Source organism: Acinonyx jubatus, chromosome A2 (assembly GCF_027475565.1).
Source record: "Acinonyx jubatus isolate Ajub_Pintada_27869175 chromosome A2, VMU_Ajub_asm_v1.0, whole genome shotgun sequence".
NCBI classification, from domain to species: domain Eukaryota; kingdom Metazoa; phylum Chordata; class Mammalia; order Carnivora; family Felidae; genus Acinonyx; species Acinonyx jubatus.
Window position 1 is genome coordinate 149,677,144 of NC_069383.1, and position 18,456 is coordinate 149,695,599.

Below are 18,456 nucleotides of genomic sequence, written 5' to 3' on the forward strand. Positions count from 1 at the left end.
GGAGCAAAGTGTGGAAAGGGAGCTCCAGTCCTCCTGGGCATGCCTGTTGGAACAGGGCTTCTGCAAATGGACTTTGGGGAAGGAGAGACACGAGCTACCTCCTTCTTCTGAGGTGAAATCTTAGCCGGGGGAGAAGGAGATCCCGTTGTCTTGGCCGCTTATTCATAGCAGAGTTCCATAAAATGGAGCTAAGGAGGGGGGATGAGAGCTGGTTATGGCTCAAATGCCTTGGGTTCCTGCTGTTCTTAGCAAGTTTTGTGGATTTTCTCGTATAAATATTTCTCAGTGTTTTGTATGCCCATAGGATTTTTCCAGACACCTGACATCATGGTTTTTAAAAAATAACTTTCACCAGTTAAGTAGCTTTTTCTCTAGAGAGAGAATCAACCAAATTCTTCACGAAGCCATTCTGGAAGTCCAAACTCCAAGTTTTAAAAAACTCGAAACATTTGCCAACTTTCAAGACATGTTTCTGTTATTCTAATTTCTGTTATGATCTGTATCTGCATGATGTAATTTGTACAGTCTCAGTTCTTTAAATTTATGACCACTTCTTTAATGGCCCATAATGCAGTCTCTCTTGGTGTATGTTTCACAAATACTGGGAAAAAAAAGTGTATCCTGCTGTTGCTAGGATAGAATATCTATAAATGTCCATTAGGTCTAACTCATTGATAGTATTTTGCAGATCTTATATATGATTACTAGTTCTCTGTGTACTCGTTCTATCAGTATTTTAGAAAGACATGTTGAAGTTCCAGATTCTAATTTTGGTTAGGTTGTCTTTTTCTCCTTGCTCTGTAAATTCTGAGCTCTGTTGTTAGGTGTATTTAGGTACATACACATTTAGAATTTTGTTTATCATCTGTAATTAATGTCTCTGCTTATCCCTGATAATATCCTTTGCTCTGAGGTTGGCTTTGGCTGTTGGTAATAGAGCCACTCCTTTGTTTAGCTAGTGTTTGCACCGTATATCATAGTCCATCCTTTTCCCTATAACCTCCCTGTTTTTATATTTAAGCTGCGTTTTTATTTAAAAAAAATTTTTTTTAATGTTTATTTATTTTTGAGACAGAGAGAGACAGAGCATGAACGGGGGAGGGTCAGAGAGAGAGGGAGACACAGAATCCGAAGCAGGCTCCAGGCTCTGAGCTGTCAGCACAGAGCCCGACGCGGGGCTCGAACTCATGGACGGTGAGATCATGACCTGAGCCGAAGTCGGACGCTTAACCGACTGAGCCACCCAGGCGCCCCAAGCTGTGTTTTTATATATTTGAGCTGTGTTTTTTTTTAAAAAAAACCCACTTTGACTGTCTTAATTCACGTAATAGAAGCTTTCATTCAAGGCGCCTGGGTGGCTCAGATGGTTGAATGTCCCAACTCTCGATCTCAGCTCAGGTCTTGATCTCAGGGTTGTGGGTTCGGGTGCCATGTTGGGCTCCACGCTGGGTGTGGAACCTACTTAAAAAAAAAAAAAGAAGCATTAATTCATTTAATAGAACATTCACCTTTAGTGTAAGTGTTGATATTGTTGGATTAAAATCTATCATGCCAATTGCCTTCTATTTGTACCATGTCGTTTCTCTTTTTCTCTGTTCCTGCTTTCTTTTAAATTAATGGAGTATTTTTTATGATTCTATTTTATCTTTGCTGTTGTCTTATTGATAGTTATGTAACTGTTTTTCCTGATTTCCCTAGAGTTTACAGTATATATCTTTCATTAATTGCCCTCTTCTTTCAAATAATACTATTTGCTTTTCAGGAAGTGCAAGGACCTTATAACAGTATCCTCTCTATTCTTTCTCATTCCTGTATTAGTTTTCTATTGTTGTCTATGCTATAGTCAAATCATTTGGACGATAGCTAATGTTTTTTGCATCAGAAGTTATGTCAAGCTGCTTTATACAGTTCTTGTGCTGTTCAAAGTTAAACTAAGCAAGATATGCATGCCCACACAAATTTGCAGTGAATATATTTTCTGAGCTTTCTGCTATCACTCCAGAAGCAGTTTCTGGACCTCTGCCTAAGTGCCGCAAAGGAAATTTACATATTTCAAACCCATTTAACTGTAAAGTCGAGGGGCTTGTACCTCAATTCCAGTGAAGTGATTAATTTGCGATGTAATGACATGATGAAAGGCAAGTATCAAGAGAAAAACTTAAAATAGCTCATTAAAGCCTTCCAAGGGAAGAATATGCTTGAAGCTATAGGTTCATGGATTAATATCAGCATTTGGCAACGCTGCATGAAAAGCCATTTTAAAAATTAAATGCATAAAATATTATAGATCACCATTAACAGAAATATGCAATTGATTTTGATGATAGAGAACACTAGTTTTTTTTATTTTGTTATTTTATGAATATAATTTATTGTTAAATTGGCTTGCATACAATAACCAGTGCTCATCCCAACAAGTGCCCTCCTCAATGCCCATCTCCCTTCCCCCCCACCCCCGCCATCCACCCTCAGTTTGTTCTCTGTATTTAAGAGTTTCTTGTGGCTTGCCTCCTTCCCTCTCTGTTTGTAACTATTTTTTCCCCTTCCCTTCCCCCATGGTCTTCTGGTAAGTTCCTCAAGATCCACATATGAGTGAAAACATATGATATCTGTCCTTCTCTGACTGACTTAGTTCACTCAGCATAATACCTTCCAGCTCCATCCACGATCCTGCAAACAGCATGATTTCATTCTTTCTTATTGCCAAGTAGTATCCCATTGTAGATATAAATAACATCTTCTTTATCCATTCATCAGTTAATGGGCATTTAGGCTGTTTCCATAATTTGGCTATTGTTGAAAGCACTGCTATAAACATTGGGGTACACATGCCCCTAGGTATCACCACTCCAGTATCCCTTGGGGAAATTCCTAGTAGTGCTGTTGCTGGGTCATAGGATAGTTCTACTTTTAATTTTTCGGGGAACTTCCACACTGTTTTCCAGAGTGGCTGTACCAGTTTGCATTCCCACCAACGGTGCAAGAGGGTTCCCGTTTCTCTACATCCTTGCCAGGCTCTGTAGTTTCCTAATTTGTTCATTTTAGCCACTTTGATCCATGTGAGGTGGTATCTCAGTGTGGCTTTGATTTGTATTCCCCTGATGAAGAGTGACGTTGAACATCTTTTCATGGGTCTATTGGCCATCTGGATGTCTTCTTTGGAAAAGTGTCTATTCATGTCTTCTGCCCATTTCTTCACTGGATTATTTGTTTCTTGGGTGTTGAGTTTGCTAAGTTCTTTGTGGATTTTGGATACTAGCCCTTTATCTGTCATGTCATTTGCAAATATCTTTTCCCATTCCATTGGTTGCCTTTTAGTTTTGTTGATTGTTTCCTTTGCAGTGCAGAAGCTTTTTATCTTAATGAGGTCTCAATAGTTCATTTTTGCTTTTAATTCTGTTGCCTTTGGAGATGTGTCAAATAAGAAATTGCTGTGGCTGAACTCAAAGAAGTTGTTGCCTTCTTTCTCCTCTAGGGTTTTGATGGTTTCCTGTCTCACATTTAGGTCTTTCATCCATTTTGAGTTTATTTTTGGAGAACACTAATTTTAAACCCAGTTAGGTAAATTGTTATTCTCCCCCCAAATAATCCCATTCTTCTCACTGGTAGATTTGTATGATAAAATATTATACCCAATTACTATTATTACTACATATTTTTTTAATTAAAAAAATTTTTTTAAATCTTTATTTATTTTTGAGAGAGAGACAGAGTGTGAGCAGGGGAGGAGCAGAGAGAGAGGGAGACACAGAATCCGAAGCAGGCTCCAGGCCCTGAGCTGTCAGCACAGAGCCTGACATGAGGCTCGAACTCATGAACTGTGAGATCATGACCTGAGCCCATGAACTGTGAGATCATGACCTGAGCCGAAGTCAGACACTCAACCAACTGAGAGCCACCCAGGTGCCCCGATTATTACTATATTTTTATGGAAAATTGTCTTCTTTTTATATAAAAGCCTACATAATATCCTCAGTTGTATCTCAAAATCCTAAAATATTTGCTCTCTGGCTCTTTATAGAAAACATTTATTGACCTCTGAACTAGAGTCTTCAAATATGTTCATCAGAGTATTTAGGATTCCCTGTGTGATAGTTCCAAACCTCATGTCATATCTGCATCTCGTTCTGTTGGTTGCTTTGTCTCTTGACACCATGTTGTTAATTTTCTTTTCATTGAGTGTCTCATCATTTTTTGTTAAAACTAGTCATTTTGTGTAGGCGAACAGAGACTTAAGTAAACACTGTGCTCAGAAATGGTCATGTCTTGGGGCACCTGGGTGGCTCGGTCGGTTAAGTGACCGACTTCATCTCAGGTCATGATCTCAGGGTTCATGAGTTCGAGACCCACATCGGGCCTGTGCTGACAGCTCAGACCCTGCAGCCTGCTTCGGATTCTGTGTCTCCTTCTCTCTTTGCTCCTCCCCCGCTCATGCTCTGTCTGTCTCTCTCCTTCAAAGATAAATAAAAATATTAAAAAGCAAAAAAAGAAATGGTCACGTCTTTTCTTTAGTAGAGAGTATTGAGACAGTCATGCCCAGTTTTGTTGTATGGTTACCCTCCATGTGTACCAGGCTTGAAATTCTTATGTTATTTTTTGCTTAGAGTGGTGGTTGATTTGTTGGATTGTTTCTCGGTGTCTGTTCCACACTCGGGACAGTCTTCTCTGTGCTTATGTGACAAAGAGGGCGTCTCTCCACACTTTTACCCCTCCTTTAGCAGTAAACTGCGGTTACTTGTTCCTGGACACTTGCTAGTCTAGTAGGGGAGGGAGGAGGTGGGACATTCTTTGTTTTTCTGGCTCAGCGCCTCACCGTCTGGCAGGTGCTATATTCTTGGCTCTCAGAGATGAGGCCTTCTCAGTGATCTTGACTCTCTCCCAGCATAGGCGAGAGAGTCTGATCTGGCTCCTTCCTTAGGAGTAGAAGTTGTTTATGTTCTCTTCCTCCAGCTACAGTAGGCTTTAACTTGCGCTCTGAAAGGCAGGTCACGGAGTGGAGAGAGGGCCCCGGTGGAACCCAGTGCGCGACGTTTGGCATGCCAGTGGGGCCCCCAATCCGGGAGCCTCTAGGTCCGTCGCTCGCGCGCATGCGCAGACCCATCCACCTGCCTCCGCGAGGAGAGTCACGAGGGGGCGCCGTACCAGCCGGCTCATGGCGTCCCGCACTGGCGGCTCCCCGGGCCTCCTACTCTGGCTCCTGCTCCTCCAGCCGCAGCTCGGTGGGGCGCGGGGCAGGTTGGCGCCATCCCCACTCTCCCCTTCGCCCTTGGGAGGCGGCCACGAGGACCCCGATGCCACCGTGTGGAAGGTTGCGGGACCGTCTATGCCCCCCGAGCCCCAAGAATCTGCCCCAGTCTCCCAGTTGGTGGGATTGATCCCAGGTGACACTTGGCGTTGGGGGCCCTGGGCAGGTGGCTGAGGCACCAGAGTGGGAACCAGTGCTCTCGGGGAGTGTGGGGGAGCCAGGGTCCCTCCACCTCCCCCCCCCCCCCCCGGGGGGGAGGGAGTGGTCTGAGGAATGCAGCACCGCTTGTGGAGTCTGAGCGGGATGCCACTCGGCCTCGCGGGTACGTGTCCTGGGGACGTCATAACACCGTCCTGGAGTCAAGGAGGCCGTGGCCTTCTCACGTGTCCAAGGGGCACCTGGGCCTTTCCTGGGAAGCCTGGGGAGCAGGGCCTTTTTCTCTGAGGTTCTTCCCCCTGCGCTGTTCTCACCCCAGGGTGTGGCCAGGTAAATGCGAAAATCTTGGGAGGACAGGAGGCTGAAGACGGGAAGTGGCCCTGGCAGGTGAGCGTGAGGATCAGAGGCAAGCACGTGTGCGGAGGTTCCCTCATCACACAGCAGTGGGTACTGACTGCAGGCCACTGTATTTTAAGGTGAGGAGTGACAAGTGGAGACTTGAGAGGTTTTGGGTTTTTTTTAAATTTTATTTTAGAAAGAGAGTGCACTAGGGGGGAGAGGGGCAGTTGGGGGGAGGTGGAGAGAATCCCAAGCAGACTCAACGCTCAGCGCAGAACCCTGGGCATTGTTGGGGGGGGGGGAGGGGGGAGGGGGACAATCCCACCCCGCTTAGGATCAAGACCTGAGCTGAAATCAAGAATCGGATGCTCAACAGACTGACCCACCCAGGCACCCTGAGACTTGAGAGTTTTGAAGCCAGTCCTGCTCTCCTCAAATACCTAGTAGGTTCTGTTGCCCTGGCGAGTTGGCAGAACCCAAGCCCAACCCAACCCAGCCAAAGCACACCCACTAAAAATGGGTGGGGTCTGCGCTGGGAGTGTGGTTACCAGGAATACTAATTCGGAGAACAAAACCAATCGTTTGGATGAGCAGACCAGTTTTGAGAGTCGGTAAGGAGGGATTCCTGGTGTTGGGCCAGTGGAGAGAGTGGTGAGGGAGGTTGGGACCATATTGGGAAACATCTGCCATGTGTGGAAAAGGCACACGGGATGCTTCCTGGGGTCTCTCTGAGGGGGCACATCTTCTTCTCTCCCACAGCCGTTTCCACTACAATGTCAAGATGGGAGATCGGAGTGTCTATAAAGAAATCACAAGTGTGGTGGTCCCCGTCCGAGACATCATTGTCCACCCTCAGCTGTCAGTAGTTGGAACCATTCAAAAGGACCTTGCCCTTCTCCAGCTCCTCTACCCTGTAAACTTCACCATGACCATCCAGCCTATATGCATCCCTCAGAAGACTTTCCGGGTGGAAGCTGGGACCACGTGCTGGGTGACCGGTTGGGGCAGAAAAGAAGAATATGGTGAGACTGTGAGGCAGGAAGCCGGCCCAGGAAGAGGGAGACAGCTTTAGCCCTGCATTAGGCAAACAGGCTAAAGAGAGGGACAGGGAAGCAGACGGCCTGGCAGAGGGGCGAGGGGACAGCGGTTTAGCAGCAGCCAGGGTGATGGTTCCTGATTGGCTTGAGGACACTGATTGAGGACTTTTGTTGCAACACAAATATTTCATGGTAGCCATTTAGGAAAGGCACCGGTCCCGGGAACTGGAGCTACTCTCAGGAGGAGAAATACAGGGGTGAAATCTCTTTATGGAGATTCGTGAGGGACCATGCCTGGCTGGCTTGGGTTGTTGTTTTTTTTTTTTTAGGTTCCCTGGGGACCGAGCCAGATGCTATGGAATTCTATTCAGGGTGGCTTTCTGCTCAGCAGGTGAGGAGTGGTTTGCCAGCCAGAGCTGTCCCTCTCTGAAAGTATCTTGGTGGTTAGGGAGCTTCCTGTCCTTTTGAGTACAGGCAGAGCCAGAAGGTCGCTGTTGCTGAGGCTATAGGGCCCCCATCTCTGGGAAGAGTCTGGACTGGTAACCCTGGGGCACATTCGAGAGTCTGTGATCCTGCTCGAAAGTAAAGATACGTTACTGATGCACGGAATACCTGTCACGATTACCACTGATACTCAGGGTAACAGATGCCTGATGATCATTTCTCAGGCTGGTAAGGCCTTGCCTCTTCCTGTCCAGATCAGTTCTTCTTTATCCTGTCTTGGTTTTAGTTCTTACCTCCTTTTAATCCCCGTGTCAACTTTAGGCCTCAGTTTCCTCCAGAGTCTAATGGGGACGATACCCACCGCCCTGCCTTTCTCAAAGGGGGTTCTAGGTGCTTAGGGGCTTACTGTCCATCTGCGCACAACCACCCACTGCTGAGTTTCTTTACTTGTAGGTGGCGACCTTATTACCTCTGTTCTCCATGAGGTCGACCAAGGCATCATCCACCATGAAAAATGTAATGAGATGATTCAGAAAGCCATGAAAACAACTAGGGATGTCGTACTGGAAGGAATGCTCTGTGGCTATAAAGGTGCAGGAAAGGATTCATGTCAGGTAAGTTCACGGACCCTTTCCTACCTCTGTAGCGAGGTTGTTCCCTCCCAGTTTCCTCATTCGCAAGTGGCACGGCCTTCTCCTCCCTTGTGACTCCCCTGAGCTGGCCTGACCTGTTTCTTCAGAGGGGAGCAGTCCTTGCTGGCCTGGGGGCACTGCCACGGTGTGGGGAAGCTGGGGCAGGTAACGCTAATAACAGAAGTCCCTTTAATTCAGTTCCTCCTCTGTGGCACTTACGGTGTGAGCCAGTGTGGTTATTGACCCCCACTAGCTCTGTGAACCCACATCATAACCCCGCGGCATAGACATCGTACCAATTATACAGGTGAGGTGAGGTCCAAAGATGTCAGCTCCAGGTTCCCCCGTGGGTGCTTGCAGGACTCCTAGAGGATGAGTGTTTGGATTTCTTGGAAAGAGAACAGCATTGTAGGGAGAGGGATCAGCATGTGGAGCAGCTTAGAGGTCCCAGGGAACATGTCACGTTTAGGGAATGTTTTCCAGGTCTGGACCAAATGAGGTGGCAAATGTGGCCAGAGAAGAGGGTTGGAGTCAGAGTACGCGTGGCCTGGGGTGCTGGTCCGAGTTTCTAGACGCCGTCTGGGCAGGACTGTGGGCTAGACGTTTGTTTCCATCATCTAGGCGATGGTGCTGAGTCCCGAGCGGGACGTGGGGGGATGAGGGGGTGAAGGAGGTGTGTCCGACGTTGAATCTTGGGTAACTGAGTGCTGTTGAGGGAGGGGACGAGGGAGAGGTTAGGAGGGCTGTCTGTTTCTGTCTGAGCTGGTTGGTGCGGGGCCATCAGAGCGGGTCTGGGAAGGACGTGCGGTGCTCTGGGTGAGGTGGGGGGGTATACGGGATGTCTGGGAGGGGATCTTCAAATATGGAGGCAGCTGGCTATATGGGTTAGGAGTCCTAGAGAAACTGTTAGCTAGATAGATGGATTGAGGGGGCTGCCAAGAAGAGGTGATATTCCAAATGTTTTCACAGCCACTGTGGTTTGGGCAGTGACCAGTTAAAATATCCTCCTGAGGATATTAAAGTTTTCCCATTAACTTTTCTATTTTTTTCAAAAAGGTTTTTACTTTTAAGTAATCTCTACACCCAGCATGGGGCTTGAACTTACAACTCCAAGATCAAGAGTTGTATGCTCCACCGATGGAGCCATCCAGGGTGCCCCTGCCCATTAACTTTTCAGTTCTTAGTTCTCATATTTGCAGAAAGCTGGGCCTGATAGGTGCCTGGGGGAACTTCCCCATGTGCCTGAGTCCCTGGTGCCTTGCAGGGCAGTGAGCCTACTCTGACTTGGATGGCCTTGCATGCCTGTTTGTTTCTTTCTCTTTCTACAGGGAGACTCTGGGGGCCCTTTGGCCTGTAAATTTAAGGACACATGGGTCCAGGTGGGACTCGTGAGCTGGGGCTTAGGCTGTGGTCGTGGAAATGTGCCTGGAGTTTATACAGACATTGCTGCCTACTCCAAGTGGATAGTTGAAGTGATAAACCGGGCTGCCTCTTTGTATCCAGTGGTGTTCCTCATTCCACTTCTGTGCCTGGTGCTGCCCCTGGGCATCCTCGTGGCCCCGTGATCACCCCCGCCCACTCCCCTCCTGTTTTTGACTCTCACCCGAGGCCTGTCCTCCAACCTCCCCCTCCTCCTCATTGCCCTTTCCTCCAATGCTGGTTGGGATCCACTGACCCCGTAGAGAGCTACCCAGTAGAGAGTGGCAGTAAGCCCGCAGCCCTGAAAGTGTCCCAGCCTGATGCCCCAGTCACCTGCCTCGGCCACACCCACACCTTGGCTGTGCTCTGCCTGCCGGGAAGGAGGCAGCTGACCTGGCAGGTAGAGCCCGGTGCTTCCCTGACGCCTTGGAGAGCCTCTACCAAAGAAGAGACCTCATGAGCAGTGAGACAGCATTCGACGTGGCTGTGGTCTCAGGCTTTCACCTGACAGTGAGCTTGGTGATTGTGCAGAGACAGCCAGGCGGTGTCACCACGGCCCTGCTGAGGTCTGAGGCCTGGGGGTTCCGCATCCGACCCAGGTGTCTGGGACTGGGCGAAGTTCCCCCCCACCCAGTGTGGATCCACCTGGATCCTGCTGGGGCAGCCCCGCGATGGGGCCCCCTTTCTTGAGTACCCAGTGGCCACGTCTAGGCTCACCCCAAGTTGTGTGGAGACATTAAGGAGTGTGGAAATCTCAGATGTCAACTGAATAAATGTTTGAAGAGTTGCTTTTGTGTTCTGTATATCTCCTGGTCTGGGCTGTGGGGGACACTGAGAAGTTATCTCACATTTAACTTAGGAGTGTGTTGATGTTGCTTTAAAGCATTTCTTTAGGGGTGCCTGGATGGCTCAGTCGGTTGAATGTCTGACTTCGGCTCAGGTCATGATCTTGCAGTTTCTGAGTTCAAGCCCCACATTGGGCTCTGTGCTGACAGCTCAGAGCCTGGAGCCTGTTTCAGATTATGTGTTTCCCTTTCTGCTCCTCCCCTGCTTGCCTTCTATGTCTCTCTCTCAAAAATAAATAAACATTAAAAAAAAATTTAAAACAGGAGAGGCAGAGAGAGAGGGGGACACAGAATGCAAAGCGGGCCCCAGGCTATGAGCTGTCAGCACAGAGCCCGACGTGGGGTTCGAACTCATGGACTGCAAAATCAATACCTGAGCTGAAGTCGGATGCTCAACCGACTGAGCCACCCAGGCACCGACATGATGCTTTTTAAACCCTAGAGGGAAGGGGGGGGGGGGCCCTCGACTCGAGTTTGACAGATGGTTCTAGCTCTTGGGTCCTGCTGCTGTGCCCCTCATGGCCGCCAGCAGCTCTGCAGGGACCTTTGTAGTTGAATTTGCTGGCCCTGGCCGTTGCTTCTAGGGAGGAGGAAGTGAGAGAGAGTGGAAGCAAGAGAAAGGTCAGGGCACTGCACCCAGTCTGCAACCCTTATTTTCTGCCTGTTTGTGCTGCTTCCCCTGGAGTTATGTAGAGCCTTGAGCACCAGGTTCCCTTGGCCTGTGAAGAGTGCCGGGCTGAGACTCAGCGAGAGGACAGGTTGAATGCTTCCTGGGTCTCTGCTGGCTCACGTCCTGCATTATCTGTGGTCCCAAGAGTAGCTCTTTGTCCGGATGCAGAGATGCAGAGCACTTCCCCGCTCCAGATTTCCTTCCCTGTTCTTGAAACTTTGAAGTTCCTTTCTTTTGGGAGGGGATTAGAGCATTTTGCATGTGAGAAGAAAGTGCCAGGTGACTATTTGGGTGGATAAAGAAGCGGACTGGGGTAAAGACTGATAATTCTGCTCTGACACCTCTCATCCCTTAATAAGGCCTGTGTTTCCAAGCCTTCCACTAAGGGAGACACTAAGTTCTGTGTGCCTAAGCTCGTGTGGCACTAAGTCCTGGCCAATAAAATATAAACAGAAGTGCTGGGTGTGATTTGTGGGAAATGTCCTTACATGGAGGACAAGCCCCTTCTTCAGATCTCTTTGCTCTCTCCTGGCTGGAGTGTGTGCACGGTGACCAGAGCTTGTGCGGGTGATATGGGACAGAAGGAACAATGCTAAGGGCACAGAACAGGAATTTAGAAGGAACTTGGCTCCTTGGAGTTTGTCGCTCTGCCCTCACAGCTCTTTATGCAACAGAGAAATACACTCTTTTTTTTTTTTCTTTTTAAATTAAGCCATTATTATCTTCAGTCTCAGTTACTCATATAAAAACCTCATTCTAACTAATTCAGTTGGTATCATCTGGAGTTTTATTTCTGGATTTTTATGAATATAAGCTTTTGAAGTCATTTATTTAGAAGGAATTCTTTCTAATTCCTACTTGACTATATACACCATTGCTTCCTTCTCTATTCAGTTTTTAAAATTGATAAGGTTAAAAGCTTATGTTGATGAATGACTGTTATCTCTTAATGTACTTCCGTATTGTTATTTATTGAGGTATAATTTATAGTAAAATGTACACCCTGCACACTCATATATGTACACTCATAGAAAATTCTATGAGTTTTTTTAATGTTTATTTTTTATATTTGAGAGAGAGAGAGGCGGGGGGGGCGGGGGAGGCAGAGCGTGAGTGGGGGAGGGGCAGAGAGAGCTGGAGACAGAATCTGAAGCAGGTTCCAGGCTCGGAGCTGTCAGCACAGAGCTCAACGCGGGGCTGGAACCCACCAACCGTGAGATGGTGACCTGAGCTGAAGTCGGATGCTCAACCGACTGAGCCATCCAGGCGCCCCAATTCTATGAGTTTTAAGAGAGGTATACCCCATGCCAACATCTCCAAATCATGATGGAGAACGTTTGTTTTAATCCAGAATGCTCTCTTATGTGTCCCTTTCTAATCAGCCCCTCCCAGAGATAACCACCATTCTGATTATCATCAGATTATTTGCATGTCATTAGACCTCATATTGATGGAATAATATAGTCAATGCTCTTTTGTGTCTGGTTTCTTACCTTCCACGTGTTGTTTTTGAGATTCATTCATGTTGCTACATGTACCATTAGTTCATTCCTTTTTATTGGTGAATAGTAATATTCTTGCATGAATATTCCACAGTTGGTTTATTCTCCTGTTGGTGGACATTTGGGTTGTTGCCAGTCTGGGGCTACTATGAATGAAGCTGCTAGTAAACATTCTAATATAAGACTTTTTTGTATCTATACACTTTCACTTCATTTGGGAATAAACCTAGGAGCGGAACTGCTGACTCATAAAATCGATGTATGGTTAACGTTATTGGAAATTCCAAAGACTTTTCCAAATTGGTTGTACTGTTTTACGCTAGTCCCAGCAACAAAGGAGAGTTCAGGTTGGTCCACATCTTCATCCGTCCTCGGTGTTTTTATTTGCCCAATTCTAATGGGTATGAAGTGGTATCTCATTGGGGTTTTAATTTGTGTTTCCCTGTAACTAATGATACTGAGCACCTTTTCATGTGCTATTGGTTATCTGCGTATCTTCTTTTGTGAAGTATGTTTTCAATTCTTTTGCCCATTTTTAATTAGGATGCTTATTATTTTTTTTTATTGCTCATTTATAAGTAGTCTTCTTATGTTCTGAATAGAATCCTAAGTCTGTCACTTGCTTTTTTCACTTTTTAGCTGGGGGCTGTGAAGATTTTTCTTCTATTTTTTTCTTCCCTAAGCTTTATACTTTTAGCTTTTACATTTATGTTTGTGCTCTACAAATTCATTTGGGGGCATGGTATGGGATAAGGATCCAAGTATATTTTTCCATATCTTTAATGTTTATCCACTTCCAGTACCATTTGTTGAAAATACATTTATTTTCACATTGATTTGCATTGGTACTTCACCAAAAATTAATTGACAGTGTATATGTGCATCTATTTATGGATTCTCTATTCAGTTCCTTATCTGTTTATTCTTTTTTAAATTTATAAAAAAATTTTTTATTTAGAGAGAGAGAGAGAGAGAGAGAGTGTGTGTGTGTGTGTGTGCGTGTGCAGGGGAGGGGCAGAGAAGAGGGGAGAGAGAGAGAGTCCCAGTCAGCCTCTGCACTGTCAGCATGGAGCCCTACTCAGGGCTGATCTCCTTGTGATCGTGACCTGAGCTGAAATCAAGAGTCGGATGCTTAACCAACTGAGCCATCCAGGTACCCCCTTTTTGTGATTTGTATATTCTTACCCCAACTTTTCAGTGTTCTAATTACTGTAGCTTTTATAGGTAGTCATGAAATTTGGTAGCATTACACCTCCTAATTTTTTCACGTTTTTCAAGGTGGAGCTTTGTGTAGAAATTGACAAGCTGGTTCTAATCTGTGTATGGAAAAGTAAAGGATGTAGAATAACCAAAACAAAGAGCTACTGTACTTTAAGACTTACTATAAAAGTGTAATAATCAAGACAGTGTGGCATTGGCATGAGGGGGCAGACATATAAATCAGTGGAGCAGGATAGAGTCTAGAAATAGATCTCTGCATATATGGCCAATTGATTTCAACAAAACTGCCAAGGCAATTCACTGTAGGAAAGATAGTCTTTTTAGTAAGTGATACGGGAAAAATAGGACATTCCTACTGAAGGAAAAAAAAAAGCCTCAATCCTAACTTTGCATTATATGTAAAAATTAACTGAAAATGGATTATAGAACTAAATGTAAAACCTACATCTAGAGAAAACTTAGAAGAAAAGTCTTTGTGACCTTTGAGTTGGCAAAGATTCTTTAAATAGGACACAAAAAGCATGCACTATACAAGAAAATCAATGATTGGATTTCATCAAAATGATTATATTCTGCTCTTTGAAAGGCACTGAAAGACACCATTAAGAAAGTGAAAATAGAAGCCACAGAAAGAAAATAGGAAGAAAATAGAAAGTCCACTCAAAGACTTACATATGAATGTTCATAGCATCTTTTATTATTAATAGCCAGAATCTGGAAACAATTCAAGTGTCTATCAACAGATGAATGCTAATCAATGAAATACTGCTTGGCAATCAAAAAGAGTAAACTGCTGATTGACCCAAGAACATGGATGGAAATTGAAAAACATTATGTTGAGTGAAAGAAGCCAGACCCAACGAATACAGAGTTTTGATTCCATTTATATGAAGACCAAACAGGCACAACAGGTGATCAGTGGTTGCTTATGATGGATTTGAAGAGGGCCCAAATGCACCTTCTGGGGTTTTGAAATCGTATATAGCTTGATTGAGGTGGTAGTTATATGGATCTGTATATTTATTAAAACATTAGATTGTGCACTTAAGGTCTACGTATTTCACCATATGCAGATTTTTCCTCAGTTAAAAAATAGGTTAATGTGACACATTCTAGTTTGGCTCCGACGTCCATTCTCTTCCTCTTCCATAATATGTGTCTTACGCAATGGCCTGATGTCTTAGGTCATTCTGGTGTTGTGCCTGCAAATATTGAACAAGCAGCTCTGTAGGGGGGAAAACCCTGATGTATAAGATTTGCAGATATCCACGGTGTAAATACTTCCACCATGGCTGATTTCGAGACACCAACATGACTTTACTGAATCTGGAGTTGGGAAGAGATGTACACCGTTCTAAAGGAGTTCTACCATAACAGCTACAGTAGACCTAACCTCAAGAGCACAGGTAATAATAAAACACAGGAAAATAACTAGGAAGTAATGAATTTTGAGTATTTACTACCTCTGTTTTGAGTGTAATTTCTTTAATGACAGCTTTTATAATTAAAACTTTAATAATGACCGTGTTTGACAGCCAGCTCATAAAAGTCCCGACGATTTGCAATCGGCTTTCGTGAGCCAGCTCCAGCATTCGCTGGGTCGTTTCTCCACGAGCAGATTCCGGGACAGGGATCCATGTTCAAGTAACCTATTAAGAGAGTTATTTTCAGGAAGAACCTGTATGGACGTGAGGGAAGCCAGATAGGAAAGGCAAAGGAGTTTAATAAGAATGTGATTAGAGGTGAAGTCTAGGCTCAGCATGATCCTGGAGTCTGCGTACATTAGAGAATCCATCTAGACCTAAGGCAAGGGAGACTGGGCTTTTGTGCCCTGCAACACCATGTCATTGGCCACAGGCTGACTGGAGGGATGGGAGGTAGGGAGGTAGGGAGGTAAGAATGCAACTCCTCGTCACCTTTTGTAATGTGGCTCCATGTGCTCAAGGGCAAGCCTCCTAAGAAGCTCCTATGAATTTCTAGCAGCAGTGCCCAGAGTAGCTGGGAGATAGGTACACCAAACAGGTAAAATGGATCCCAGGCAATCTGGGTTGATACCCACTTAAAAAGTGCCTTTCTCGGCTTCCCTTGAAGCTTAGGGTGCCCATGTATTTAAGTTATGTTCCATTAGATGTAAGTAGTAGTGTGCTGTTGGGGATGCCCTTCAAAGGGACACAGGTATGCATTTTGGCCCTGTCCCTTTCTAAAGGGAAGATAGAAAGGTGGAGGTGCCATCTTGGACTCAGAGATATGAGCCCATGTTAAGGGTGGCAGACCTCGATCAGGGCTTGATTTGGACTGTTAAGTAAGAAATAAACTTTTTTTTTGAGATAGCTCTGTTAACACACTTTAGCCTGTACCCAAACAAATACAGTGAGTAAAGAAATAAGTAATTGGGGCGCCTGCGTGGCTCAGTCGGTTGAGCGTCCGACTTCAGCTCAGGTCATGATCTCGCGGTTTGTGAGTTTGAGCCCCACGTCGGGCTCTGTGCTGACAGCTCAGAGCCTGGAGCCTGCTTCAGATTCTGTGTCTCCTCCTCTCTCTGCCCCTCCCGTGCTTATGCTCCGTCTCTCTGTCTCTCAATAATAAATAAACGTTAAAAAAAATTAAAAAAAAGAAACAAGTAATAACAAATACCTAAAATCATGACTGTGTAAAACAATAATAATTTCTAGTTTGTAGGCTTTTTTTTTCTTTTTTCTTTTTAAAATCAAGACAGGACTAACCCCAACAAAATGAGAGAATGTATCAAGAAGAACAAGGAGGACATATCCACTGCACAAAAAATACAATTATTTGTACACGACCTGGTTGTCAATATAGGAAACCCCAAAAGAATCTACAAATTATTAAAATTGAAAATATAATTTGGTAAGATTGTTGAATAAAAGTATAATGTGGGCACGTGGGTGGCTCAGTCCGTTAAGCGTCCGACTTCCGCTCAGGTCATGATCTCTCAGTCCGTGAGTTCAGGCCCTGCATCGGGCTCTGTGCTGACAGCTTGGAGCCTGGAGCCTGTTTTGGATTCTGTGTCTCCCTCTCTCTCTGCCCCTCCTACACTCATACTCTGTCTCTCTCTGTCTCTCAAAAATGAATAATGTTAAAAAAAATTTAAATGGAAAATAAATGAAATTGAATTCCTACCTCACACTACAGATTTAAAAAAATGTGGATACAAGATGAAACATGAAAAACAAAACTTTAAAATCTTAGGGGAAAATAAAGGATGATGCCTTTAAGACCTCAGGATAGGGAAGGCTTTTTAAAACCAGACACAAAAAACATACATGATAAAGGAAAAGATTGCTATTTCTGACTACGTTAGAACTAAGAAGTTTTGCTCTTCGAAAGATGTAATAAAAAAAAGATGTAATAAAGTGAAAAGACAAATCATGATAGATGATATTTGGAACACACATTACCCACAAAGGAGAACACGTAAAAAAAAAAAAAAAAAAAAAGCTAAATGAGAAATACTTCAAAAGCAACCCAAATATAAAATTGGGTAGACGTTACAAACATTTTATAGAAAGAAAGCACAAATGGCCAGAAAAGATATGAGAATATACTCCAGGGAAATGCAAATGAAAACCATAACAAGGTATAATTTTATGCCCGCCATGTGGGAAAAGACAGAACTGTGGCAGTAAGTGTCGTGTAGAGTGACAGGAAGAGCCATAAACTGATGGTAGGAGTGTCATTTGGTGAAATGAGTTTGAGAACTCGCATTATGAACCAAGAAATCAAAATGAATACATTTCCACACGAATCATTGACATCCAAGGTCATTACTCATTCTGGTGACACAGCTCATTCAAAAGACACACAATGAAGCAGAGTTACTCATCATCAAAAGTGAAAATATGCCAATACTATGCATGGAAAACCGGTTGTTCCGCTTTTTTGGAAAAGTAGAGTTGTTAAGAGTTAGCATTGTAGGACAGCGTAGGGCTACGACCCCAGAGAGAAGGGGAATGAGGGTCCTGGCTTCCTAAGCACAGGCAGTTTTCAGAAGGCATGGGGAAAGGAACCCAAACAGAACACGATGGCACCACTAAGTTAAGGAGACAGATTGGAACTCAGGAAGGGGAGGCATCTGGAGTTTGCGGGTCACAATACCGTAGAGCAGATGTTATCATACTACGCTTTGTGGGCCAATTCCACAATAGCCAGTTTTTGTACAGGGCTAAGAATGATGTACACATTTTTAAAGAGTTGCTTTTATTATTTTTTTATTTTATTCAATGTTTATTTATTTTTGGGACAGAGAGAGACAGAGCATGAACGGGGGAGGGGCAGAGAGAGAGGGAGACACAGAATCGGAAACAGTCTCCAGGCTCTGAGCCATCAGCCCAGAGCCTGACTCGGGGCTCGAACTCACGGACCGCGAGATCGTGACCTGGCTGAAGTCGGACGCTTAACCGACTGTGCCACCCAGGTGCCCCAAAGAGTTGCTTTAAAAAAAAAGAACCGCTCTGTCGGTTAAGCGTTTGACTCTTGATTTCGGCTCAGGTCATGATCTCACGATGGTGAGATCAAGCCCTGCGTTGGGCTCTGCCCTGGGGGTGGAGCCTGCTTGGGATTCTCTTTCTCCCTCTGCCCCTCCCCCACCTCAAGGGGAAAGAAAACATGTGGCAGAGTCCACATGTGGTCTGCAAGGCCTCAAATATTTACTGTCTTTTACAGAGAAAGGTTGCTGATCCCTGCTGTATAGGATGGAGATATGCCAAGAAAGAACTTCCAGAAATCTGCAGAACAATCCCTTTCAGTCTTTGGCTGAATACTAATCTACACATACACAGGTTAAATTTCCAGGAGGCTGGGCAAAGAACAACTGCCAGGGAGCTAGAAGAGGACCAACTCACAGAGTTCACACAGTGCTGGGAGGGTCAAGCTTCATCCACTCGGAGAAAGGACCTCGCTGAATACCCAGGCAATCAGGAGGTACC

At 45.1% G+C, this 18,456-nt stretch overlaps 1 protein-coding gene across 1 annotated transcript in view; it reads left to right on the forward strand.

Annotated features, from left to right (window-relative positions):
• The first annotated feature begins 4,766 nt into the window (after positions 1-4,766).
• Positions 4,767-18,456, forward strand: part of LOC106969108 (serine protease 45) — a 31,975-nt gene continuing 18,285 nt past the window's right edge. Inside the window, exons 1-4 of the mRNA XM_053220300.1 lie at positions 4,767-5,381; positions 5,721-5,877; positions 6,500-6,762; positions 7,675-7,835. Coding sequence (XP_053076275.1) covers positions 5,153-5,381; positions 5,721-5,877; positions 6,500-6,762; positions 7,675-7,835 — 810 coding nt within the window. The 5' untranslated portion in view covers positions 4,767-5,152. The remainder of the gene's footprint in view (positions 5,382-5,720; positions 5,878-6,499; positions 6,763-7,674; positions 7,836-18,456) is intronic.